The sequence below is a fragment of the Danio aesculapii genome, chromosome 1 (genome assembly GCF_903798145.1).
Source record: "Danio aesculapii chromosome 1, fDanAes4.1, whole genome shotgun sequence".
NCBI lineage: Eukaryota > Metazoa > Chordata > Actinopteri > Cypriniformes > Danionidae > Danio > Danio aesculapii.
In genome coordinates, this window is record NC_079435.1 from 49,471,520 (window position 1) to 49,499,214 (window position 27,695).

Sequence of the window (27,695 nt, forward strand, 5' to 3'; positions counted from 1 at the left end):
GCAGCTGTATCCCTTCTAGACACTTCTACCGAGTGAGTTGGTTACGCTACTCGAGAGCATTAAAAAGCGCTGGATTTACGCATACACATCATCGAAGCGTCAACGCTCAGCTTGTCGTTCCGTTTGTCCTTTCCAGCACGCCGTACGGAGCGAAAATACAGTCCGAGGAGACAACTTTGATAACAGACTGCGGTAAACGTGATGAGCGAAAAGGTATTTTATTACATTCACAGTGTTTTTCTAGTCGCGTTTGAGTGTGTTGACAAACGTTTGAATAATTTCTCCATAATGGGTAACGCCATGTTTTGTTGATGTCACTTTCAGTTCGACGTGCAGGTGATTCAGGGACTTGTATTTGATGGACGGTTACTGCTCGTCTTTGCTGCCAGCGGTCTGCCTGGTGCTGGCCGACCCGAAGCAGACTCCACCGGATGACACCTCTCTGGAGAAACTGCTGGACTGGTTCAAAGATATGCACAGCAAAAGTCAGTAACCTGAAAACAAACTGATACGACTAGTTGAGAAGTTTTGGTTGAGTGATGACAATGTCTGTGTTTGAGGGAAATACAATTGTTCTCTATGTTGTATTTGCAAAAGCGCTTTTTCTTGCAGCCTTAATTCGTGCTGGAAACAGATTTTGTTATGAAGGCATTAAAACACTTCCTGTCTCTTGAGATGCCTTCATCTGGCAGATATAGGCAGTATAGATGTATCATTCAACATTCCTCAATCCTGTGCCTTCCATTCCTGACAGTTGATATATATATATATATATATATATATATATATATATATATATATATATATATATATATATATATATATATATATACAGTATGTATATGTATACATACATATTTTAGGGCTGCACAATATATCGTTTCAGCGTTGATATCGAAATGTGTGAGTCTGCAATAGTCACATCGCAGGACCTGCAATGTTGAGTTGGGACCACAGTTTAGAATATATGAATTGTGGGGTCATTACAAAATTTAACCCTAAAATAGATTGAAAGATTTTCATTTGCATGTGTTTTGAAGACCTGTGACTGTGTAAGATTTAAGTAAACCTAAACCAAGCGGTTATAAAGGTATGTAAACCTGAATAGTTTTTTTAATCATTTATACAATGAAGACTATACACTAATACAGTGTTATTTAATATAATATTATTACTATTATTATTATTATTATTATTATTATTACTATCATTGAATTTCTGTACCTCAATACTGTTAGATTCCATAGAAAACCATAAAATTAATTTGTATCTATTTAATTTTATTGTATTTTATGCAGATACTCCTCTACAAAATAAGCCCAATTAATACAATTCATGAATTAATTCCAAATTGTGAAATTATATTCATATCGCAATATATACACAAACTGAATATTGCAATGTCAGTTTTTTCCAATATCATGCAGCCCTTATGTTTTATGTACTGTTGAATTCAGATTTATTAGCCCCCCTTTGAATTTTCTTCTTTTTTAAAAATGTTTAACAGAGCAAGGAAATTTTCACAGTATGTCTGATAATATTTTTTTCTTCTGGAGAAAGTCTTATTTGTTTTATTTTGATTAGAATAAAAGCAGTTTTTAATTTTTTTGAAACCCATTTTAAGGTCAAAATTATTAGCCCATTTAAGCTAAATATTTTTTTCGATAGTCTACAGAACAAACCATCATTATACAACAACTTGCCTAATTACTCTAACCTGCCTAGTTAACCTAATTAACCTAGTTAAGCCTTTAAATGTCACTTTAAGCTGTATAGAAGTGTCTTGAAAAATATCTAGTCAAATTTTATTTACTGTCATCATGGCAAAAATAAAATAAATCAGTTATTAAAACTATTATGTTTAGAAATTTGCTGAGAAAATCTTCTCTCCGGATGTATATGTATATGTATACACACACATAATAAATACATATTTGCTTAGTTCCGTGTTTTTTGTTCTATTATAGTATTTTTCATAAAATTTCTTTCATTTCATTTTCAAAGATTTTTGCTGTATTTGTGCATCATCACTGCATTCTCATGTCTGCTAGTAACTTTTTATTATATTTATGTGTTGTTTTTCCTCAGGTAATGGGCAGGTACTTTTAGAGCATCAGCCGTGTCTTTTGGACTTTATTTCCAGTGTTTGTGCATCTAAAGCCACAGATCCTGCCATCCTGTCTTTCACCCTCAAACTCACTGGACTTCTGGCTGCCACCAAACAGGACTTTCACTTGCTTGAGGTGAGACAGTTAGCAAAGATTTTTGTCACATATTTGTCACAATATGAGTTTGAATATGAAGATTGTGCCATTTGTCTCAATATAAGTGGCAGATTATTTGCATCTATACAGAAGACCCTCGTTTTTTCTAGAACTTCTACTGCAATGGGAATTTTTATGCTAATTTAAATATATATACAGAAACCACCAATTGACAGTAGAATAAAATGTTTTTGAAATGAATTTTATAAAGGAGTAACTGTTATGGCACTAACATCAAATCAACATCAAACTTTGCTTGCTGCAAGCTTTGCTGTTGCCTGCAGTTTACAGTGTTTTCTATTCACATTCTGTTTTTGTGTTCTTTATGGAAAAAGGAGGGAGGTCATTTGGTGTGTGTGTTTGAGCGGGAAGCCTGGTGTGTCTGTGATCTTTGGGAGGATGCCTCCGTTCGCAGTGGCTGGATACAGGGACTGCTGAATATGCTGAAACACCAGCAAGCCCTGGACTTCATCTGTAGAAAAGGTGAAAATTGTAATCACTTTAGAAATTGTGGGTAAAAAGTGACAAGTATAAAAAGTAATTACTTGATTTCTGAACATTTTGGACCTATCAGTTTGTTTTATATTTTAAGTAAATTAACAATCAGCTAGAATGCATTACATTAATCAAAAGTAACATTAAATATTTTAAGTATGTAGCTGTATGTATGTATGTATGTATTTTTAATATTTAAAAATGCAGCTACTTTGAGATTACTATACATCAGATAATCCTGGAAAAAAAAGTTTCTCAACAAGTGAATTAACATCCAAAACTGTTTTAAACACTGATAATAAGAAATGTTTCTAGAGCAGCAAATTAACATAGCAAGTCAATCATCAATTGTTGTGTCAATGATCTTGGGGTAATGATGCTGATATTCAGTTTAGCTATTTCTGGAATAAATATAATATCAAAACATATGCAAATAAGGGGAAACCTATAGACCCTTTTCACATTTCTGGGTATCTCAGTAGCGGAAGTTGTCATAGTTGGGTAAACTTAAAGCGCAGTGAATGGAAGAATAAAATTTCATCAAATAAATTCTTATTTGATGAAATAATAAAAGAAAAACTCCACGATGGTGTTATCAAGACTTTCTGAAAAAGCAAAAACATTGTGTGAGAGCGATGACGGCAACCAGAGGACAGAATAACGTCAAAATTTACTGTCCTGTCTCATACACGAGGCAAAGATGATGTAATGCAACAACTGCAGATTTATGCAGAATGATTTTGGGTGTATCAAAACTAAAAACTTAATATATGAAATAAAAAATAATACCTTTTTAACTTTTATTTATTGTTTACAATGAAAATCTATAACTTTTACTTTACAAACTGTTATGTAAATAAATCATATTTAAATTTGCATATATGTCAATAATGTTACTGAAATTAATTTAAAAAACTGAATAAACATAAATTTACACACATTTACAAATAAGTTAATGAATAGACTCAATGCTGGGCTAAAAATCTGTGGATTTCTGTGCACGCAGATTCCATGTGGGCCTAGCTATACTGTAGGTCAACAACATTCTTGAAAAAAAAACATTTACTATCACTTTAAGACTTATTGTATACCATTTTACCTACAGGACTCCTCAAAGTGATCCTTCAGCTGCAGAACGACAGGAGTCTGTTTGTTGCCTGTTTAGCTAATCAGCTTTTAGTGCAGATCCTAAAGCTCCTCACCCCATCAGACGTGACCAGCGGCAGTGATGCTGTGGGATCCAGTGAATCCTCTTCAAGTCTTGATTGGGTTTCAGTCTCCTCTGAAATTTTGAATGCTGTGGTTGAGGCGTTGAGCTCAGAGGATCATCCACGGGTCCTTCAGGGCTTGCAGCTTCTGCCAATGGTACTCTCTCAGTGCGAAGAGCCTATCAGAAGCTCTCTGTGGAAACACTTGCTCACGCCTCTGGAAGTCTTAATCAACAGGGGGTCTGAACCACTGACTCAGCCCCTCATGACTGTTTTACGTGCTGCTGTGATGTGAGTCCATAAGGATACATCTTATGTGTCTTGTAGAACAGTGTTTCCCAACCCTGTTTCTGAAGCACACTAGCAGTATACATTTTCAGCCTCTTGCTAATTAAACACATCTAAACTCATCAGAACATTAGAAGAGACTCCAAAACCTGAAATGAACGGGTCAGATAAATAGACATCCAAAATATATACGGTTGGAGTGTCTTCAGGAACAGGATTGGGAAACACTGAAATAGAAGACTTGAATATCTGTTCAACTGAGGTAAAATACTTAATATTGTTTGATGCATTATGTTAATATGCCAGTCCAAATTTGGAAGAAACTCATTCACACACATACACTATGGACAATTTAGCTTACCCAATCCACCTATAGCGCATGTCTTTGGACTGTACGGGGAAACCCACGAGAACACAGGGAGAACATGCAAACTCCACACAGAAATGCCAACTGACCCAGCCGAGGCTTGAACCAGTGACCTTCCTGCTGTAAGGCGACAGCGCTACCCACTGCGCCATTCTTGTAGGATATACAGTGCATTGTTAATTGCAGAACTCCTCAATTAAAAAAAGAAGAAGAAGAAGAAGAAAAAAACCTGCAAGTTCAAGCCTCAGCCAGGTCAAAAGTAACGCAAAAGTACTGTAACGCATAACTTACCATAAAAAGTAACGTAAAAGTAATGCAACTAGCTACTTTTTTGGAGAGTAACTCAATATTGTAATGGATTACTTTCAAAAGTTACTTTCCTCAACACTGGTAAGGATACCCACTAAGTGTAAGGCTTGCTTTAAAAAGGAGTTTGTGTTGCACCTAATTAAATTAATTTTAGAATCAGAAAGATGACACTTTCAATATGCGAACTGTAAATCAGTTGGCTATTATTATACTGTTGTGTTTCTAAATATTAAGAGAAGCTTAAAAGAAGAGTGTTAATTTAAAAGAGAAACCTTTTGTAATATTGTTTTAATCATAATGACCCCAAGCTTTAGAATTGTAGTGGATGTTAGACCAGTGTTTCCCAACCCTGTTCCTGAAGGCACATCAACAGTTTTCAATCTCTTCCTATTCAAACACACCTGAATCAACTCATCAGAACATTAGAAGAGACTCCAAAACCTGAAATGAATGGTTCAGTCATGGTTAAAATCTAAATGATTCTGATGATGAAAAATGAATTTCCAGTTGCGCTGGCTAAGATTTTGTGGAAATGGAAACTTCTTTTCAATTAATAAATTAATAAAAAAAACACATCCCATTGCTGAATACAATAAGAACCATATTGATTATTGATAATAAATGAAAATAAACAAGCTCCAATTCAGTATATTCGATTAGTCACTAAAGATCATGTGACACTAAAGAGTGGAGTAATGATTTAAAAAATAAATAGTAATAAAGTTTTGTCCTCTGAATTACTTTAACAATATAAAAAATATATAAATTAATTTTAACTTTAAATTTTTAAGTTTTTTTTTTAAACTACTGATTTTCCATGAAAAGCCTTGGTAGACAAAAATATATTTTTTACAAACATTTACAAATATTTATTTTATAATTTTTTTTTATACTGTGTATTTATTTGGATTGGGAAAAATATTACACTCTGATCAATATACTTACAATTGTTTTGTTTTTTTTCGTAAGAGTGTATTTATTATAGGGCTGGGCGATTTGACCCAGCTAAATTTAGGGTGCTTTCACACCTAGACTTTTGTTTCGGAACCTGGAACGTTTCCCCAGTTAGTGCGGTTCGTTTGGCATATGTGAAACCAGCAATCGCGCTCGGATCCCCGCCAAATCAATCGGTCCGAGATCAGCTGAATGAGGTGGTCTTGGCTCGATTAAAACTAACTCTGGTGCCGATTGACTGTAGTGAGAAAGCAAAACGATCCGAGCCTGGCTATATAACAGTGTATTATGGATATGTAATGGGCATATATATGGCTACATGTATATGAAGAGAGAATTATGAGTAGGGCGGGATATCATTCTTACCGGTAAATGTGCGTTTCATGTCAAATACGAAAGTAAAAGCATGCTGAACTATTAACGAGAGCTGTTTGTCTATTAAGAAAACTGACCGTACTGCAGTCTTGGTTTATCTGTTATTTGTCTCTATAATGTAAAGCCCATAATGCATAATTCTAACGAAGGGCTATGTATGAGAGAGTCTAACCTCTGATTCATATCTGGTTACGATGTCTGTGGATGAAAGCACCCTAAATTTAAACTCAATTACAATTAACGAACGATTATTTTATTTATTTATATGTTTTGTTCTCATAGTTCACTCACAGGTTTTGTACAGTAAATATACTCACATATTACAAGTGAGAGATTTTTGAATGAAGGGTGCATTACTTGATTTTAAAATAATTGAAGGAAACACACAAACTATCTATTATCTATGATTATTTAATGAATGTCAACGTTAATCAACTGAAATTAAAACAGACATTGCCTAAAACCAACAGTAACATTTTTCTTGTAAAAAGTAAGTGAAAGTAAACAAATATTTTATTGTAAATAATAGTTTTAATGTATTGGAAAATATCAAGGCATCTCTGGAGCAGCTTCCAGTCATTGTCGGTGTAGTGCAAAGTAAGGCTCAAGAATGGTGTCCATCGTCCTACTTGACCAAAGATAAGATGTGGCTGCAAAGTGTGGCTAACAGAGCGGGGTCACGTGACTCCAGGAAAATTATAGGTTCTGAATGTCGATTTCAATTACTTTTCGATTAATCAACCCTGTTTTTTTGCATTATTTGATCATATTACATTTGTATATTATCTTTTATTGTTACATTAGATTATTTTTGTGCTTATATTTACCCTTGTTGTGGTAGTTTTGCAAATTGTTTTTAATCTGTTACAGGACTCCTCTGCTTGTCCAATCAGAGTATAAAGTGGAAGAATTTTTGGAAGCCATGCTTGGTACTGGAAACAGAAAGGAGTGTATTCTTTGTGCAGCACTAATTGTAAAGCTGGAGAAATGGTAACTACAGTAGACTTACACATTACAGTACATAGTGCAGCAACATACAAGCATTAGTACAAGCAGTCTGTTATGTATTATGTTATAAACTTAAGTCTGTTTTGATTTTCCTTTCTTTTAACCTTTTAGTCCTGAAGTTTTAAAGAGGAAGGCCATAGATATTATCTTACTTCCCCTGCAGTGTGTGTCAACACAGTCTCAAGATGCTGGTATCATGCATTCATAGAACTGTATGTTTTATATCATCAAAACCATGCAGTTGTACAACGCAGTTTTTATGTCTCCAGCAGAAAAGGAGGTGAATTTAGTCCTAAAGGAACAACTATCCCAGAAAGCCTTGTGTATTTCCCTCCTCGTGCAGAGTTTATCAAGTCTAGCTGAGCTGGCGCACAACGTAAGTAGACTTCTGCTTCAGACCAAGTTTATTTTTGAAATTTTATTATTCTAAAAACTTAAAAGACTAAAATTATATGTCAAAAACAAGTCTTGCATCTTCCAAATATGTGAACTAGACATGTTTAACAATATATTAACTTTAATTTGATTAATTCGTTTGTCTGAAGTTTCAACATTTTTTATTGAAACTTTTAAGTATCATTTGTATGGTTCAGTTTCAGGTTTTATTAAATCAAAGTCACGTTTTATTGTCAATTCTGCAACATCTACAGATATACAGAGAATTTAAATTACATTACTCTAAGACCCTGGGTGCATACAAATAACAAAAACACCACAAGAGCGATGTGAATATACAATAAATACAAATAATTTTAGTAAGAGGTTTGCACAGGACATTACTAAAATGTATAGCAAATATAAAAATAGTATTCACGATAACAGTAAGCCTACTTCTGATCATGTTTATCAGCTAATAACGCTTTAACTGTAAAATGGTTTTAAGTGCTGTGAAATGTGTATTGCATAATGAATTGCGTTCTTTTTTTGTTAGGAATACTTGTTTGAGGGTGTTTGCATTTCCTCTGTCACCAGCCGTGTGGTTCTGCTTTTGAGGGTTTGCTCTGGGCATTGCACCTCCTCTCTGCTTCATGTGAATGCCTGCACTCAGCTGATTGGCTGCTGCAAGGTACAGAGGTGTGGCCTGGATACATTAAGTGCTCTCAGTGGGTATGAAGGTAAAGACTCCTTAGATAGAATGTGATATCGAACATTATGATTACTCCAAAAGATCAAAAGACTTATTATACTCAATGTACAAATCATGCAATGTTTATGCTTGAATACACTATTGTTAAAGAGTTCAGGGTCAAAAGGTATGATTAAAAATATATATATCTAAATAGTTTTTAAATAAAAATCTATATAACAAACTAGAACTATAATAATTATGAATTATTGCCATTTAATAGAACTGTTTTCTATTTTGAAATAATTTCAATTAATGTCATTCTAAAGATGCTGTTTTGTTCTCAAGCAACATTAAATATTATTTGTTATGCTGCTTAACATACTTGGGAAAACTATGATACTTTTTTCAGGATTCTTTGATTAATAGTAAGTTTAAAATAACAGCATTTATAAAAAATAAAGGGAACAATAAGTAATATTTTACTTACATCAGGATTCATACGGTCATGGAATTTTAAAATGGCATTTTCCAGGCCTGGAAAAGTTTTGGAAAAACGGAAAAGCCCACGAAGTTTTGGAAAAGTCATGGAAATTAGTTTAACAAATATCTGTATATATGAATATAGCTGTCTGTACCATACCTGCCAACACTCCCGTTTTTCCCCGGAGTCTCCCATATTTCAGACCCATCTCCCATTTTGTTATTTCTTCTGGAAAACTCCCGTAATTTCCCGTAAACCCCCCACCCCCCAGGTCCTCAGCATTTTGGTACAATCTATAACACCCCCGGATAGCTGGCTTTGGTATAATGTCCGATCGCAGTGGCTGCCCGAAACCCAGTGCATAGTGCAGACATCTAGACATCCCCACCACTCTGCACCATCACCCTTCCACCCCCACCCTGGTCTCCCGGATTTTCAGAGACAAATGTTGGCAGGTATTGTCTGTACTTCATTTTTGACCTTAACATGACATCTATGTTAAGCTGCTTTGACACAATCTACATTGTAAAAGCGCTATAGAAATAAAGATAAATTGAATATATATATTTTATTTCATAGTGATAATGGTTTATTTTACAGTGATACTTTAATGCATTGTCGCATTTTGCTTTTTTAAGATAAACATTACTAAACAGTACATTTAAACATTTAAAAAGTAGTGTATAGAAAATATATCAGCTTATCTACAGCTCGGTTGAGAATAAAGTTTACATGAGAGATGTGGTACAGGTATGCTAACAGAACTATCAGTTTAATTTGACTATTAGTTATGAAAAGAGTCAATAGATTTGTTACAGCTCTAGTTTTGGCATCACTAACCTTGGAAATGAATGATGTTGAATGGCTCCAATAACTGACTAATCTTTCTACAAATAGATAATTTGGACTTAAGAAAAGACATATTTGGTGTCTTGTTGGATTATCTACAGAGTCCAGATTCACACGCCACAGTAAGTACGAACATCCATATGTGTTCCTTATATAATTTGCTTTAGAGTTTTGTCTTCAGATCTGATCTCATGTTAAAAATGCATTTTTATTTAAAACATTCTGTGATTTTTTTTTTTTTTTTTTTTTTTTTTTAAGGTCTTGAAGAAAACATTTCAGGCAGTTTTGAGGTGGATTGCTGTGTGTTCGTCTTTCCCTGATCTCCTGCAGTTTATCAGCAATGGTGAGGAGCATTTCAGTCTCATTGTTTGCTTTGATTAAAACAATCAGCAGTTTATTTGAATAAGCGTGAACGCTCTCATCCAAACCTCCATGCATGCCTAACAAGTGCACCGAGACATCTGACAAATGAGTCTTGCTCTACTTCTGTACGAACTCTGGTTTGGTTTGACTGAGTTACAGTTAGGGCTGCTCGATTTTGGGAAAAATCATAATCACGATTATTATTGTAATCACAATTATTCAAAACGATTATCAGTTAAAGTCAAAATTATTAGCGCTCCTGAGAATTTTTTTTTTAAATAAATATTTCCCAAATGATGTTTAACAGAGCAAGGAATTTTAACAGTATTTCCTATAATGTTTTTTCTTCTGGAGAAAGGCTTTTTTATTTTGGCTAGAATAAAAGCAGGTTTAAATATTTTGAAACCTATTTTAAGGTCAATATTATTAGCCCCTTTAAGCAAAATATATATTTGATTGTCTGCAAAAGAAATTTATATTGTTATACAATGACTTGCCTAATCACCGTAGATGTAAGCACAGGTAGAACTACCTGCAAGGCATTTATCTCGACTAATGGTTTTTCATAATCGTTAGAAGCAAAAATCGAAATCGGATTTTAGATTAATTGCACAGCCCTAGATACTGTATAAACAAAACACTGATTAATGACATCTAAACAAACCAAAAGAGTACACAACAAGATGTAACCATATAAAAGCAAAGAATTCCCAAGTTTGTTTTTCATCTTTAAAATTATTTGCAGTTTATTACAGGTGTCCTTGTAGCAGATCTTTGATTTTCTGTGTGACAGGGTTTTTCTCACAGAGACGCGCCGTTTTGGGACTTCAAAAATTCGTCCGGCCCAGGTTTCTCCTAAATCTCCTAAAATGTCCAGGAGTCAACTTTTGCTTTCGCTTTCTAAAGCTCGTATGCGTTTTTGCATAACTCTTTTATTAAAGACTACTTTCCGCCTGGTTTCACAGCTGACAGCGCTCCCAGCCATGAGACAGACAGAAAAAGTAAATAATAGATTATTTAATCTAAACAATTCAGAAAAAACTTTACTAAATGCTCGGAGAGGATGAAATCACTGGTCTAAACTGGCTGTAAAATATATGTACACCATTAAAAATGGTTAATCAACGCATTTGCCTTATTTAAATAATCTATAATCTTGTAATTATTATTTTTATGGATATTGTCTGTCTTTATTTCCCATTTGCTGATTTCTTTATTAATTTGATGATGTTAATATTTTACATGGGCTATTTTATATACATTTCTAAAATGCTTTGGCATTCAAGTTTGCTTTGAACTTGAAAGAAAGAGAGACTCTGAGTTTTCCCTGTCAGTGGGTGCACATGGCTCCTGAATAGCATAAAAGAGCAATAGTGGATGTCGTCTTTTATTTCTACAGCCTTTTTTTACTTTAACCCATTGAAAAGAAAAAGTGTAAAACAGTGTCATAATAAATAAAATCATTGTTAAAAATGTTATTATGTTTTATTTGTTGCATATAGTTAACTATTTATGTGATGTGGGTAAATGGTGTTTTAATCCGTCTACCACCGCAAGTATATTTCAAGCCTGTGGGAAGCACTGAGTTACTGACATACAGTTGTACCTAAAACAAGTGTGTTTAGCCCTGCATTGTTTTGTATATTTGGTTCTGTAACAGAATACTCATTATAAACACAGTGTGTCGTTTTTGTTTTGTATTCGTATTTCAGTCAGTGTAAATGCAAAGTGAACCAAGACAACATGTATAATTTTATTGTTTGGTTTTAAAGGCACAGCATGATATATAGTCTGCAAAATATATAAGTTCTAATGTTTTTTGCTTAACTAAATAAACCTACAGATCCAAAACTACAAGTGTGAACACCTCATTTATCATTTAAAAGGATAGTTCAGCCAAAACAGATTCACACTGCAAAAAATATATATAATAAGTACTTACCTGGCAGATTATTTTGCTTGCTTTAAAGAAAAACTCGCTTAATTTTTGCTTACTATTTCTGAAAATAAGACAAGACTTTTTACTGCAAGAATGCTTTTTGATTTAAGAATCTGTAAATATTTGGACTAGAAACAAGACAAAAACTCCTTGTAAGAAAAGCATTTTTTGCAGTGCATTACTGAATGTCATCATTTAATCATGTGCAACAACATGTCTAGCTATTGTGAACACTTTCCCAGTATACGCTCATAAATTGAGCATGTGTGTCTGCAGACCTCTTTCCTGTACTGGAGAAACGCTTGTGTGATGTGCGGTGGGAAGTTCGAGATTCAACACTGGAGTTCATCACCCAGCTGATTGTTGCCCTTCGTGGTACAGTACTACAAACATAATCATCTCCTCACTTTTTATATAGCTTTACAGAAAGTGTATGATTTCCATTGTAATTGTACATTTTGTGTTTTTCTTACAGCTAACAGTGGTTTTGTTGAAGTTCTCCACACCAGTGGCATGGTCTCCATCCTCCTGTCTTCACTGTCAGACACTGAAGGCTATGTCAGAGCGAGTGCCGTGATTACTGTTGGAGAAGCGGTTACTTCTTCTGTCCAACAGATGGCGTTAGTAAGCAAGAGCAACCTTCTGGTGAGACACATTTACTCAGTGCACACAATACGTTTTTTAAATAGGATCTATTGACCTTATTCCTTCATGTACGAGTGGGTGCAGCCATTTGCAACCTTATTTGGTAGAGACTTCCGTTCTTATTCACTTTAATTGATTTGTAGGTGTAAAAAATTGATCGTTATGCTGCTTTGTTGCAAATGTTCATATTATGTTATTTTATTTGTGCATTTTTGTAAACATAATTGTTTGTAGAGATGTTTATAGTTCCTAGTTTCCCCCGTAGACATTTCCCAGTCAATTCCCCATAGACAAATTAATCGAAAGTTCCGTCACACTTAAGGATTCATTAGTTAATGGTAGCTAATGTAATTACTAACATAAACTAATGATGAACAATACATGTGCAGCATTTATTCTTCATAATACAACATTTACTTATGCATTATTTACATTCACGCTTGTTAGTATCAGTTAATGCATCGTGAGTTAAGATAAACTAATGTAAAACTGCATTTTCATTTAATAACATGAACAAAAACTGTAATAATGTAGTAAATGTATTGTTGATTGTTTGTTCATGTTAGTAAATGCATTAACCAACATTACCTAATACAATCTTATTGTAAAGTTACACTGGAAGACAAAGCGCACTTCTACATTGCAAAATAAAGTCAATAGGATGCTGCCTTTCTGGAGAAATTTGAAGAAACTACCCGTTAAAACTGTACATACAAACTGACACTTTAATCTCGTATTTATTTTTAAAGCAGTTTATTGCAATCAATATCATAAAGCATGTAAGAGAATAAAAAAAACACAGATGTGGTATTTTAGGTTACATATTTGAGTTTAAGATCTTATAAATTTAATTGCGAAACAGATAGCTACTTCTAATGTTTACATTAGGTAAACTATTATGCATTTTATGAAACAAAATCCGCCTTTGCGTGTAAACAAACAACAAAGTAACAATGTCTGAGTCATAAAAACAAAGAACACTTGCCTGAACCACCTTATCTGTAGTTTTGCCATTATTTCTGGCACTTGTGCAGTGAAGTTGGAGTTGAAATGTTCCACTCGTGTTCCAGTCAATCATACACACCCACCCACCCACCAGATGGTGCAGTGACTCAACAGAAACATTTTCTGCTCTGCCAGTTATGGCAAAATTGTGAATTGAGGCAATGTTAATGCTCTCTTCAAATCTCTTTGATTGTCACTCATTATTTAAAGCTTCAGTCTGTCTAGAAGTTACTGAATAATAAGTAAAGCTATAAGCATTTATTATAACACAAACGTTTATTGTAGTATATTTATTCAATATTGCACATTCATTCAATGGAAGAAGCATAAATGTTTGACATAATACTTCGCTATCGCTCTCTAGGAATATACCATATAATAAAGATAAAATGCTTTTAAACTTAAAATCATTTATATTTATTCTCTCATTCTCGAAAATCTGATTATAAATTTGTAAGTGAGCATAACATGGGTAACCTTTACTGCTTAAAAGTGTGCTCATTTATTAAAGTCATGGATGACCCCAAAAATTAAATTTGGTGTTAGTTTGTTCGGTCACACTTTACAATAAGGTTTCATTGGTTAGTGTATTTATGAACATGAACTAAATACTAGCATTTATTAATCACAGTTTAACATTTACTATGGCATTATTAGCATCCAAATGAGTTCTTGTTAACATTAGTTACTGCACCAAGATAACATGAACTAACAATGAACAACTGTATTTTCATTTACTAACATGTACAAATACTGTAATAAATGTGTTGTTTATTGTTTGTTCATTTTAGTAACTACATTAACTCAAATAACCATATTGTAGAGTTACCATTTGTTCTTATTAGAATGTTCGAGATGTAGGTGACATTGCTCTTCAGTACAATATCCAAGACGATTTTTAGCCTTGGTGATTCATAAAATACAAGTCTTAATTTTTAAATGAAATATCCCTTTAACTCAGTCTATATACAGTTGAAGTCAGAATTATTAGCCCCCCTTTGAATTTTTTTTTCTTTTATAAATATTTCTCAAATTATTTTTAACAGAGTAAGGAAATTTTCACAGTATGTCTGATAATATTTTTTCTTCTGGAGAAAGTCTTATTTGTTTTATTTTGGCTAGAATAAAAGCAGTTTTTAATTTTTTAAAAGCCATTTTAAGGTCAAAATTATTAGCCCCATTAAGCTAGATTTTTTTTCGATAGTCTAGAGAACAAACCATTATTATACAATAAGTTGCCTAGTTAACCTAATTACCCTAGTTAAGCCTTTAAATGTCACTTTAAGCTGTATAAAGGTGTCTTGAAAAATATCTAGTAAAATATTATGTACTGTCATCATGGCAAAGATAAAATAAATCAGTTATTAGAAATTAGTTATTAAAACTATTATGTTTAGCAATGTGTTGAAAAAAATCTCTCCGTTAAACAGAAATTGGGGAAAAAATAAACAGGGGGGTAATAATTCTGACTTCAACTGTACGTATCTATAGGATATACAAATGAGAATAACCAAGTACACCCACAACATTAACACGTGATGCAAAATAATATATGAGAAATACAGTAGATTAACTCTAATGGTGATGATACACAGGGTAACTTTTAGAGCAATGTTGCCCGGCAACATTTAGTATTGCTGCCATCAGCAGGCAACCATGTAAGATACCAAGCACAAATTATAAGTTTTAACATTCTTGAACCACCCTTACTAGAGTGGATGAATCAAAGAGTGGATGTCTATTAGTCATAAGGAAAGCAAATCAATATAATGCTTAACTAATAGTATGTTACATAAACGCACAACAAGGAGGAACAAAACAAACACACTGAAAGTTTGATGAAACACTGAAAGATATTTTTTACTGCTTGTTCCAACTGCTTATTTGAAATGAGTCGATCCAACACAATTCTTGAGGCTTATTATTATTTGGGACAGCTTAATTGTTTTGTGTTCAATCGACTTAAATTTGTTAAAACAATTATGTTAACTTAACAATGTTAACATGTGACACGTTTCCTATATTATTTACCATGCTACTTTGAATATTCAGTCTGAAATAGCTTGTAAGTATGGCTTAGAAATAAGTGTCATTTCTGCACGCCACCGGCCAACCACTAAGCAGTCGCTTTAGGACAAAGCATGTGAGACCAGTGATTCTGCATGCATGAAATATTTCACATTATGATAAGTTTTGCTTGCTACACAACTAAAAGCGTGCTAGATAGATCACCTACTGCACCTTCAAGGTTGTTTTTGGGACAGTTTAATTGTTTTTGTTCAATCCACTTAAATTTGTAAAAACGTGTTAAAAAGTTAACTTAATAGATTTGTGTTGGGATAACATGAAGGAATTGTGTGGAACCCATCTTTTTTTTTACAGTGTATTGCACAATGTTGACAATAACCCCTTTCACACGTACAGACATTTCCGGAAAATTACCGGCAATTTTCCGGAAAGGTCTGTATGTGTGAACAGGCCCTTTTTGAAAATACCGGTAAATTCGTTCTGGCTATTTTCCGGAAAGAAAAGTTGTAACATTACCGATAATTTGCCGGAATGCTGCACTTTGTGAACGCAGAAGGAAGATTGCTGGAAAGAGCGCGCTCACGTCTAGAACACGCTGACGTAAGACGTCTACTTTAGCCAATCAGAACACTCAATTTTGCGCGGTTTGTGAGCATAAAAGCCTGTGAACGTTTTTCCAGACACATTTAGCAGCTAGATGTTAGTCATATAACATTTCTATGTTCCTTCTTAATGCCAACTGTGTAAATAATTATTGATAAAATGCTTATGATAAGCCGTTGTTTGTTTACCTTCGAGCTCCAACGCGTTGGCACGTAAAGCAGCTGGTGAGCGCCAGCACACACACATATTATGAACATCTCGACATCTCGTTTTTCTTTATGCTTTCATCAAAGTTGTTCACAACACTGATCCATCCACAGAGTTGGTAATGTAGTCAAATGTTTACAAATACAAGCCCTGCCGTTTAGAGGTCATTTCTGCTTAATGATGTCAGAATTTACCGGTATTTTGGAATGGATGTGTGAATGGTCTAATCTGGAAAAATTCCGTAACGTCCTCGCCTGTGTGAACAGCACTTTTTTGAATTTACCGGTAAAGTCGTTCCGGATATTTCCGAAATTTTCCGGATATTTACCAGTATCACTGTGTGAAAGGGGCTATTGTAAGTATCAAATTACAAAACAATCTTGTTTTGTGTTGTCACGAGTCACGACAACATTCCAGAATAATAAGCTATGAGTTCATGCTCTTTCGTTTCCTCGCTCCACTTTCCCTAAGCAAACACATTCTTGTTTCAATTCGTCAGACAGCTCCAAGCTGGTCACATGATTCACTGCTAGCATTCTGATTGGAGGATTTAACAAAACTGCCAACAACTGATCTAACAGATCCAGTTTTGTTGCCCTTTCTCAATGGGAAAGTTGACAAGCAACATTGCTGGGTAGCATTGCTCTAAATCGTCAACATAGAACAGTGTTTCTCAGCTACGTTCCTGATGGACCAGTCTTCTTTATCAAGCTTTATCACACCTTATTCAGATCATCAGCTCATTAGCAGAATCTGAAAGACCTGAAATGGGTGTGACAGACAAAGGAGACATCCAAAACATGCAGTGTTGGCGGTCCTCAATGAATGTGGTTGAGAACCACAGCCTTAGAAGACACAAAACCCAAACATATTTGACTCAGAAATCCATGAAAAAAACAATTCCGTAATTTGAGTACATACAGAATCTTTGTTGTCCCCTGAACCTCCTGCTCTTTGCATGCCCTTGGACTTTAGGAGGAGGCTTTGGCACAGATGATGAGCGTTCTCTCTCAGGACACAGAGGGCTTTCCTCGTAGAGCTGTGGTCAAAACCTTTACATCATGGCTGAAAGGGTCGAACCCCATAACAGCTCTGAACTCGTTCCTGAGCTCGGTCTTGTCTCTTGGGGGCAATGATTTTGACTGGGAAGTGAAAATGCACACGCTGGAACTCGCAGAAGTGTTGACGGAGAAGACTACGACCTGCTGTCCATATTCAGTCCCGAGCTTTACTTCATCTGAAAGGACGCGTTTGACACAATCCTTGAGCAAACTGAAAGATCTCGGCCTGTTTGATTTGCTACTCAATGGCTTGTTTGACTGCGACAGACCAGTGTGTGAGAAATCCTGCAAACTCCTGCTCAAACTCAAAAGACTTACTGCTGAAAGTGTAGATTTTGATCACGATGCTCTCGTTTTGAAAGCATGTGGGAACCGATGGGGGGACGAGGTGCAGCGTAGATTCCACAACAAACAACAGGCCAAAGCATCTGTGTGTGTGCTGAATGGAGGTGGCGAGGGAACAGAGAAAGATCTGCACTGCATCCAAGAGATTCCCTTGTCGGTGATATTGCAAATTCTGGATCTAGACGACATGGAGAGGATGCTGAAGTTGAGTAGTGATCATGTTGTAAATTCCCCCCGATCGCTGATGGAGGACATTCTTTCAGCGGCTCAGCAAAGCGAGGAGAATATTGTAGATTGCTATTGAGAAAATTTCTTCTAGCCTTGTACCTTTTAGTGTGGGAAGTTTAATAAAGACTGATATACAGTGTCAAGGTCTGTTTTGTTTAATTGTTTTGTTTTTTGAGACTTTGGAATGTCAGGTGGATGGTGTTCTTGAAGAAGCTGTATGTAAAAGGTTTTTCAAAATTCTTTTGATATTTTGAAATGAATACTTCATTCATTTTCTTTTTGGTTAGTCCCTTAAATAATCTGGGGTCACCACAGCAGAATGAACCACCAACTTATCCTGCATATGTTTTACACAGCGGATGCTCTTCCAGCCACAACGCATCACTGGGAAATGAAGTGAATACTTTAATCATTTAATAATGTGCGATTTTTGGTTTCAGGAACCCAGTTAAATTAAAAATTATTTTTAAAAAAATTATTAGTAATTAGATATACTGTAAAATACTGAAAGTCATTGTCATATTTTTGATAGATACAATAGCTACATTATTTTCAAATTGCAAAAATAATGCTTGTCTTATATTTGTAAACATTCAAATCTTCAAGTGTGTTTTTTGTAACTTAGAAATGTAGCAGTTCAGGCTATTAACTTAAAGGTGCTGTATGTAAGTTTTTAACTCTTCTAAAGCATAAAAATACCATAATATATTTTTAGATATATAGATATATAAGTGAACATTCCTGTTCATCTGAAAGACAACACTGAAGTTATTCTGCTCTGAAAATGTGCATACTGTGCTGGAACGTTTGTCTTAGTTTTGGTCTCTTTAACCCATCCAATGACAATTATATTTCAGCACCCCTGGTTGCCTTGGGGGAAAACAGCATAATTCATTCATTCAGTCTGGAAGGCTCTCAAAGTATGTGCCTGTTACTGAAATGCGACCTCCGTTGGAAAGTAGCAGACTCCGAAATGAGACACAGATTCAGAGTTCCACGTGAGGTTATAAAATAGCAAATAATAGAAATATTACGAACATTCGTGCCCCCTCATTTGCGTGTATCGTGCCGCAGCGTGTCTTAACATGTAAATCACTCACGCTTGATGCTTCTTCCGTGTCTGGTGTGAACGCAGCATTATAGTCTCTAGTAGCTTTGAACACCTTGATTAGTTGCCTCAGCTGTGCTTGATAAGTGTTGGAACAAAACTGTGCAGAGCTGCGGCCCTCCAGGAATCAGGTTTGAGGCCTATGCTTTAAGGTAATTATTTGTTTTCAGTAACTCACAAGCCTCCTTTTCAGGACACGCTATCCTACAGGAGTGAAAAGTCTTTGAAGTTGTTGCTTTTTATTGCATTTTTAATGGTGTTAAACACAGTCCGAATATTCTCTGTGTCCACTGCAGTGAGCATGTGGTAGTAAACCGGCCGGCTGTTTTCTAGCTTCCTCATTTTAAAGCTTTGAACCAAGAACTCCTGCACATCCTCCACCCTGTGAGGATCACCTTGGAACTCAGGAAAATGCTTCCGGATATCTGCAGTCTGGACTTTTTCTTTCAGCAGATCCATTTTGTTAAAGAGGAGGATGACGGTGCTGCTGCTGTAGTATCTTTGATTGATAACAGCGTTGAATAGCCACAGGGACTCAGCCAGGCAGTTGCTGTCCGCGGACATTCGGTCATAATCACTGGATCCAATTATAAAAAGTATTGTTGTGTCACAACAATAAAACTGCATCTTTGCAACAAGATAGCGGTGAGATAAATGTGCTACAGCAAAAGGGGTATCACGGAGCACATGATACTTCTCTTCTAGGGTTGTCCTGCGATTGCGTGCATAAAGAATGTCTTGATTGTGTGGTAAATAGTCCTGCAAGTACAGTGAGTGGGTCAGTGGGAAAAAAACTCACATATGAATTCATGTTTGTAACTTAGTTTTGTAATTAAAAGCAATTTCTTTGTATAATTATCACTTCTTGTGTATATTGCCTCTTGTGGAATTGCTGAATGCCTTGTCGCCTTGTAAGTCGCTTTGAATGAAAGCATCTGCTAAATAACTAAAAGTATATGTGAAATATCTTTTCTATTTTATCTCATGCTAACAAAGTAGTGTTTTATATCTCTTTTCTTTATTTCACTTTCCCCTTTAAAGAAATTTACCTTGCTGTTGTTTGCTTGTATATACAGTGGGTACGGAAAGTATTCAGACCCCCTTAGATTTTTCACTATTTGTTATAATTGCAGCCATTTACTAAATACATTTCCAAGTTGATCTTTTTCCTCATTGATATACACACAGCTCCCCGTATTTACAGAAATAACACAGAATTGTTGACATTTTTGCAGATTTATTAAAAAGGAAAAACTTCAGACCCTTTGCTCAGTATTTGGTATAAGCACCCTTTTGAAGTGATACAGCCTCAAGTCATAAGATGCAGTATTTTACACCTGTATTTGGGGATCCTCTGCTATTTCTCCTTGCAGATCCTTTCTAGTTCTGTCAGGTTGGATGGTAAATGTTGGTGGACAGCCATTTTTAGGTCTTTCCGGAGATGCTCAATTGGGTTTAAGTCAGGGCTCTGACTGGGCCATTCAAGAAATGTCAGAGAGTTGTGAAGAAATTCCTTAGTTATTTTATGAACTTAAATGATTTTAGCAAATGGCTGCAATATAGCAAACAGTGAAAAAATTAAGGGAGTCTGATACTTTTCGTTCCCATTGTACATAAATCTGTAAAAAGGGCAACCCAGGTTCATTCTGAAAACTTGCCGCTATATACATTTCTGGAGACTGCAAAATACATCCCAGGAAGGGATTTTTTTTTTGTCAGTTTTTGTTTTCGCAAATCTTTTTAAGATCTCAAATTTCTCTTGCGAGTACCATTCGTGCTTGCTGTTCTCGCGTAAACCCACCAGAGGCCGCTGTTGACTCACTGTTTGACTGACCGATCGACTGACCCTTCCTCCTCCTTCCCTAAATCCAACCAATTGTATTGATTGACCCGCCCACCCACTTCCCTAAACCAAACCAACAATTTTCAAAAGCAATCCAGAAAAAGAAAAGCTCTCACCTGATTTTTACCATGTTTTCAGATTTAACCACATTCTCAGCCTGTTATTAACTTGTTTATTTTATTTTTTGGCTTCTGTTTTTGTCTGACCTGCTTTTTGAAACCGGTTTTCACCAGACTCGAACCCCGTCATGGTGTTGAACTCCTCAAGTCCGACCGACATACATGGTGAGCTAACGGGACAAACTGGTTACAGCGGGAAAGCCGTCCATACGGAGGTATGCGTTCAGCTGGTAAGCACGAAAAGGAACAGCGTCATATTGCCCCGTAGCATTCATTTAAAAAATTAAATGCAGCCATACGTACCTCTGGCTACATTATTTGTGATCTCCAGAAATGTATATGGGGTTACGTTTTCAGAATGAGCATATGTTGGAAAACTGTCCATATACAGTATGGCCCAATCCCAATTCTATTTTTTTAACCCCTGAACCCTTCCTATTGGCCCTTGAAACAGAGTGTAAAGGGAAAGGGCTTCAATATTTTACGTCATCATATGTTGTCGTGAGCTCTTCATATGAGATTGACGATGGCGACTGCTGTAGTTTTTATTGTTGCGTTATTTTTTGGTATTTATCTTCAGGTCACCGAGGGCAATATCATGTTATCATAACAATATAATGTGGCACCGTGGCCACATTCATCTATGTAAACACACAAAAACAAATTAACGTTACAGCAGACGCTATAAAAAGGTCATTCCCAGCCACTAGACTTTTCTTACAGGGTATTTGAGTGTCAGAATATTCTTATCGATTACAGATAGTGAAATTTAGTAGGGTTTTTTTAACAATGTTTTTAAAAAGCATGATGGTAAAACACTAACGCGGTTATGAATGTATTTAAACATATGTTTGTTGTAAAAATTCATAAAAATGACAAAAATATCTACATTTGTGCATCTTGCTAGGGCTGCTCTATCAATTAAAAAAAAGATCACGATCTCAATTCGACCCTACACACGATCTTAATTCAGCTTTTCTATGATTCAGCCAATTATATTTTCAAGGTCAGGAGAGAAGCAAGGCAGTCGCACAAGTCTTCACAGCAACATTGACACCTTCAAATGGTGTTAAAAGTGTCACAAACTGTATTTATAAGATATAATTCACCCAAAAAGTCATTTCTGTCTTCATGTCATGATGTATTCGCAGCCGCGAAATCACACGTGAGCTAACCGCCAGCTGTTTGTTTACTACCGAGAACGTGCGCGTGCACGCCCAATGACGCCTACTTTAGTGAACAGAAGTTGCATAAGCTGTGAAAAACAGGTAATGAAGTTGTAGATAACGTTCAGTTTGTGGCACAAAGCGATCATTTGAGGGCCGTGCGGGAGGTTTGATTTGCATGTATGGCGTTTTTTTCTCACAGTGACTGCAGCCATGAGCCGCACTCGAAAGTGAAAGTGAAACCTGTGCGCACTTCATTTAAATGATCATATTACATTTTACAGTTATGATTACGACAAGCATTAGATATGTTTTTTCTTTCATAGGTAACACATAGTGTTGTGCATGAAAATAAATGTTTACTGTGTCAGTATAACTACCCTAGCCTATATAATGTTGAATATAATGCAAGAAGGAATCTGATAATGACAAAATTCAAATTTTACCAGTGAAAACAAATGGTCTAATAATTCTGTTAATGACAGATGACAAGCACATGTCTTAAACATAATAAATCATCTTAATAATTATGAATAGTATTCTGATGTCGTCATTTTACTGTGAATTAACAAACAGGACATATTGAAAGTCTGTTCAAGTCCACCATAATGACTGTACAAAATTGTGCATTTTAAGCAACAGTAGACCTACATATAGGCCTAATATTATTATTGTTGTGTTACCATATGTTTTAGTATTAACAATAATAATAGGCTAATCATATTAACCTATATATAACATTTATAGAATCGTGAGAAAATCGTGATCTCGATTTTAAGCAAATGCATATGCAGCCATTTTGCTGTTGTATTGTGCATATTCGTACCCCTTGGTTTTGAGTGTGGTCCTGGAAAATCTGTTTTAAGGGCTGTCTAGCCCTTCCCCTTAGCCCTACGCCTTCAAGCTAAAGAGAACTGGGACACCTCTACGCGTTCACGTGAACACGCAAAGCAAGGGCTAAGGGGTAGAACTGGAATTGGGCCTATGACTTCCCAGAAACCAGCATTCTTCAAAATATCTTCTCTTGTGTTCAACAGAAGAAACAAACTCATAAAGGTTTAAAAATCACATGAGGGAGAGTAAATGATGAGGTAATTTTCATTTTGATGTCAACTAAGCCTCAAGTCAAATAGGTGCTAGCATTTCATCCCTTATCAAACACTTATGATTTACTCAACTACTCACCAGCTGGCCTATACGATGAATATTGTCAAAGTGGTACTTGACTGAGTCGCACTGCATACAAACAGAAATTATTTGTTAGTTTTTTTTTTTGCAGCAGCCACACAGGCTCTCATTTGAACAGTATGAAGCTTTATTATTGTGAAGTGATAACTGAACTAAAAAGTACTGTTATTTACTACTATCATCACAAATCTCTTGGATTTTCAAAACCTTGGCACTGTATGCCAAAAAAAGTACCATGAGTGGTCTGCAAAACACCATTTTTTGTGTTACAGACAGCTGCATATAAATTTGCTCAACAATAACAAAAATCGAAACACTTACAACACCAAACTCATGCCACTTAACGTTGCTCCTGCGATACGTTTCCTGAATCCCAGAATCCTTCCAGAGGGAATCCACAGCTTCAACATAAGGCTGAAATGCACTGGGCTCTGTAATGTTCACTTTCCAGAAGTCATTAGATGTAAATAATATCTCGTGCATTTCATTGGCAGAGTTTTGCAAAGGAATGGCCAACTTATTTCGTTCTAGGACCAACATTGTCATCCCCTATAAAACAAAAAGAGACACATCATAGAAATAGGAGATTCAGTTCAGTTTATCATGATGGCATCTCTAGCTGTACCATATTGTACCTCATACCACTGTTTATTATGCTGTACTAAATGTTTACTATATATTCATGTACTGTATTATTGCAATTCTACTGTAAAATTCTATGGTTAAGAAAAACCTTACAAAATTAAGTATACGTAAAAGCAGAGTTCAACCAAAAAAAATCTGTCATTGTTTCATATGTGAGATATTTTCTATTAAACACAAAAAGAAGATATTTCGAAGACTGTTGAATTGAACACTGGTAGCCATTGACTTATAGTTTTTCCCCCTATCTGTTTATTAACGGTTTCCGTATTTTGTGATTCACAAGTGTTTTCCGTTTATTTCCAGTTGTAAATTGCATTATGGGACATTGAGCTCCGCTTTTTCGGCTTTTGATGTTGAAAATTCAACTGTTTAAAGATGCAGTGTGTAAGTTTGACACCCAGTGGTTGAACTAGGTTGAAAACAAAAGCAAGCTCAGGTTGCCAGATTGACGACATCAACAGTAGCATAACTATCGAGCCTAAAGGCTGATTTAAGGCCGATCGTGTTCTACAGTAAATAAAAGAAACAGCACACGTTTTGTTCTAACCAACACCTGAAGTATATATTTTAGAAACAGTTTCTATTTCTTGCAGCTGAATAACAGGATAAACTGACAATGATCACCTCAGCTACACCTCATGTGCTTTTTTCAGTGGTAAATGCTAAATTTTATAATGTTAAAGAGGTTTAATATGTATTAATTAGATTATCAACCTTACCATTTCGTTGGAGTGCAGTAAGTGCACTATTCTGTGCTTCTGAATGGCTGTGTTTAAATTTCTTTCGTGTTTTGTTTGCTGCAAACAGCCAAATTGCTTATCACTGCAAATCCCTTTATGTAGCCTGTTGTTAGGACAGGCGGTTACAATGTAACCTGCTCACCTAATGTTTATGCTCATATTTATATTATTTGCTAATTAATAACCTCATGTGAAACTCTGAATCTGCGTCTCATTTCGGAGTCTGCTACTGTCCATTGGAGGTAGCAATTCGGTCGTGGATGCTTTAAAATCCTTCCTGACTGAATGAATGAAATAGTAGTTTTCCATCAAGGCAACCCAGAGTGCTGAAATATAATTGGCTAAACTGGCAGTGGGTGGGACCAAAGAACAAAAACAGATAGACAAACAGTCTTTCCAGCACGTAACTCGCATTTTCAAAGCAGAATATCTGACTTTTTCATATAAACAAGCATGATTGCTAAATATCTGCAAAAATTGTATGGTATTTTTTAATGCTTTAGAAGTACCTACATACAGCACCTTTAGCAAAGTGACTTTTATTGACATTTGAGTCGTTTGAAATAATATAATGTATAATAAATAATATATAGAGATGTAAGTTTGTAAAATAACAGAAAAAATGTGCTGACAGTTTATTACAGGGTTTTTGTAGCATAATATCCAACACCAACCCAGACAATATAATCACTTTAAACTATTAAACTGGTTAATAAGTCACGTTTTGTCAACTGTTTTAAGGTTGAAAGGGGGGGGGGGGGGGGGGGATAAAAACATAATGAAATAAAAACATGGATCACAAAATACAGAAATCTGCTTTTTAATGGATATATGTTACAGTGTACTATGGATGTCAATGACTACCACTTTCCAACATTCTTCAACAAAAACCGATGAAGGTAAAAACCAAGTGGTTTGTTACTACTTGAGAGTTAGAGAATGACGAGTTTGCGCATGGGGGAATTATCCTTTTAAGGTTTAGAATATGTAGACTAATAATGCTTTTAATGTACTATTTTAACATTTATTTATTACAATTAAATGGGCCCCATTTTACACAATTAGTATGCAACGTTTACAACTTTAAGTAAACTTATGATGCTAATAAGTTTACCACATATAGCACATTTTATGAAAGTGCATTTAAAGTTTACTCAGTAAATTATGGTAAATTTGGTGTCATATTCACACATTCAGAGTTTCTCCTTAACAATATCATTTGAGAAAAGTGTTGTTTTAAATTCATAATTACATTCAAATTCTGACCAAATATTTAAAAGTAGCGTGGTTAACAATAGAGACCACGTCACAAGTTGCCAGTTCAAAAATGAAAGAATGTTAGAATATGAAGCTACCTCAATACTCAGTAAAGTAGTTTTGTAGTTTTTTACTCGAAGGTTTCCTTAAAGTAAACTTAATGTTATATTTCTAGTTCAATGTTTATATTATTTCTTAAGCTATTCCAGGTATTTAGGTTTAAATATTTTCGTATTTAGGCTTATGTGTAAAAATGATGCTTATATGAGTGTTTGTGTGAAAGTCAATTAACTGTATCAACTGTAAAAGGCAGGGAACACTAGACAAAAATAACCTTAATATTATTTATCACACACCTCTACACTGAGCTCAAAAATGAGATTGGAGTAGGAGTTAATGATGATGCAATCACAGGTATCTCAATAAAACAAAAAATTGTATTAAGTGTACTTTGGTGTAATTTTAATTGAAATTAAAATAGTTTAGAGCTGCTTTTTTCAGTTGTATGCTTACTACAAATAAAAATGTACTTGTATTTTATTAACTTAGGTATAATATTTTATTTTTAAATAAGGTACCCCCCCCCCCCCCCCCCCAAAAAAAAAAAAAAACATCAGATATATGGGGTGTCAGCCCTTAAATAGTAATAAATAGCTTTCTCTTATCCATATAAATGGTAATTATTAAAAATGGAAATATTATATAAAGTAATATAATATTATATAACAGTTTATACCATTGTGAATGCATAATCGCTCCAATCAATGAAAAATATCATTTAACAGTCTGAAACTGGCAGTTCTAGAGCATCGATAGACATCTTAAGTATTCACAAAACACGTTTCTTGTAAAATATGTGTTTATATCTGCATGTAGCCTAAAAAAGCAAAAAAATAGACACATAATTTGTGTAGTTTGACCGACAGTAACCTCTAAAAGTCAATAAATATTTCTCAAAACATTGAAAACGTATACATTTGATTAATAAATTAATGTCATTTAAACATTCATAAATTTGATTCATGAAGCATGTGTTACTAAAAGAAAAAAGTTGACCCCCGCCATCATTAATGCAGGCTATAATTCGCAAAATTAATACACACTAGCATCTATACATTTATAACACGCCACCTGTATGATGTTGTCGTAAATTGCTTCTCTGAATCTAAGCCGTTGTTTATGGTTGAAGTCATCTCCGTTTATGAGACGTATTTGTTTGAGGAATGTTGATTTCCCGGAATTGCTCGCGCCAACCAGTGAAATCAACATCGGGATTTGCGCTTCCCGTTTCAGCCAGGCGTCGATATTTCGGCTTCTGCGTCGTGCTTTTGACGCACTGAGTGTGTGGTCGATTTTGTGCCATTTGTCCATATTTCGACAAACAAAGTGGACGAAAAAAAAAGATTTCTTAATAACTTTGCCTAATCAGTTTTCCTTAAAACTGAACCGAATTGTTAAACCGACAAAACATCAAAAATACAACTTCAAAAACACGGATTTAAAATGTAAAGATGGACACCAACTAACGTTACTTCCAG

General features: G+C 35.0%; 2 protein-coding genes across 3 annotated transcripts; one reads left to right on the forward strand and one right to left on the reverse strand.

Moving 5' to 3' along the window:
• Positions 1-114: 114 nt before the first annotated feature.
• On the forward strand, positions 115-18,555 carry brat1 (BRCA1-associated ATM activator 1). 2 transcript variants are annotated; one of them, XM_056461960.1, is made up of 14 exons: positions 115-213; positions 325-485; positions 2,089-2,243; positions 2,600-2,747; positions 3,865-4,258; positions 7,131-7,250; positions 7,380-7,459; positions 7,538-7,644; positions 8,200-8,383; positions 9,716-9,789; positions 9,926-10,010; positions 12,246-12,344; positions 12,445-12,614; positions 17,433-18,555. In XM_056461960.1, exons 2-14 carry the CDS (start codon positions 359-361, stop codon positions 18,165-18,167), a joined length of 2,478 nt encoding a protein of 825 aa, XP_056317935.1. In that variant the 5' UTR covers positions 115-213; positions 325-358; the 3' UTR covers positions 18,168-18,555. The 2 variants fall into 2 exon arrangements, with proteins under 2 accessions (XP_056317935.1, XP_056317942.1); XM_056461967.1 differs by having other exon boundaries at positions 7,541-7,644.
• On the reverse strand, positions 18,232-27,695 carry LOC130232209 (guanine nucleotide-binding protein subunit alpha-12). The gene is made up of 4 exons (XM_056461979.1): positions 27,289-27,695; positions 23,837-24,064; positions 23,513-23,563; positions 18,232-19,958 (listed from the first exon to the last, which is right to left on the reverse strand). The coding sequence occupies exons 1-4, from the start codon at positions 27,526-27,528 to the stop codon at positions 19,404-19,406; spliced, it is 1,074 nt and encodes a 357-aa protein (XP_056317954.1). The 5' UTR covers positions 27,529-27,695; the 3' UTR covers positions 18,232-19,403.

What these genes read in the sequence shown, in the direction of transcription:
- LOC130232209 (XM_056461979.1), bottom strand. Translation starts at nt 27,528, where the DNA reads ATGGACAAATGGCACAAAATCGACCACACACTCAGTGCGTCAAAAGCA. An exon ending in AGTGGCATGAGTTTGGTGTT is followed by an intron (nt 23,564 to 23,836) that starts GTAAGTGTTTCG and finishes GTTTGTATGCAG; the next exon opens with TGCGACTCAGTCAAGTACCA. An exon ending in TTCATCGTATAGGCCAGCTG is followed by an intron (nt 19,959 to 23,512) that starts GTGAGTAGTTGA and finishes CTGTACTTGCAG; the next exon opens with GACTATTTACCACACAATCA.
- brat1 (XM_056461960.1), top strand. Translation starts at nt 359, where the DNA reads ATGGACGGTTACTGCTCGTCTTTGCTGCCAGCGGTCTGCCTGGTGCTG. An exon ending in AGGACTTTCACTTGCTTGAG is followed by an intron (nt 2,244 to 2,599) that starts GTGAGACAGTTA and finishes TTATGGAAAAAG; the next exon opens with GAGGGAGGTCATTTGGTGTG. An exon ending in CCTGCAGTTTATCAGCAATG is followed by an intron (nt 10,011 to 12,245) that starts GTGAGGAGCATT and finishes GTGTGTCTGCAG; the next exon opens with ACCTCTTTCCTGTACTGGAG.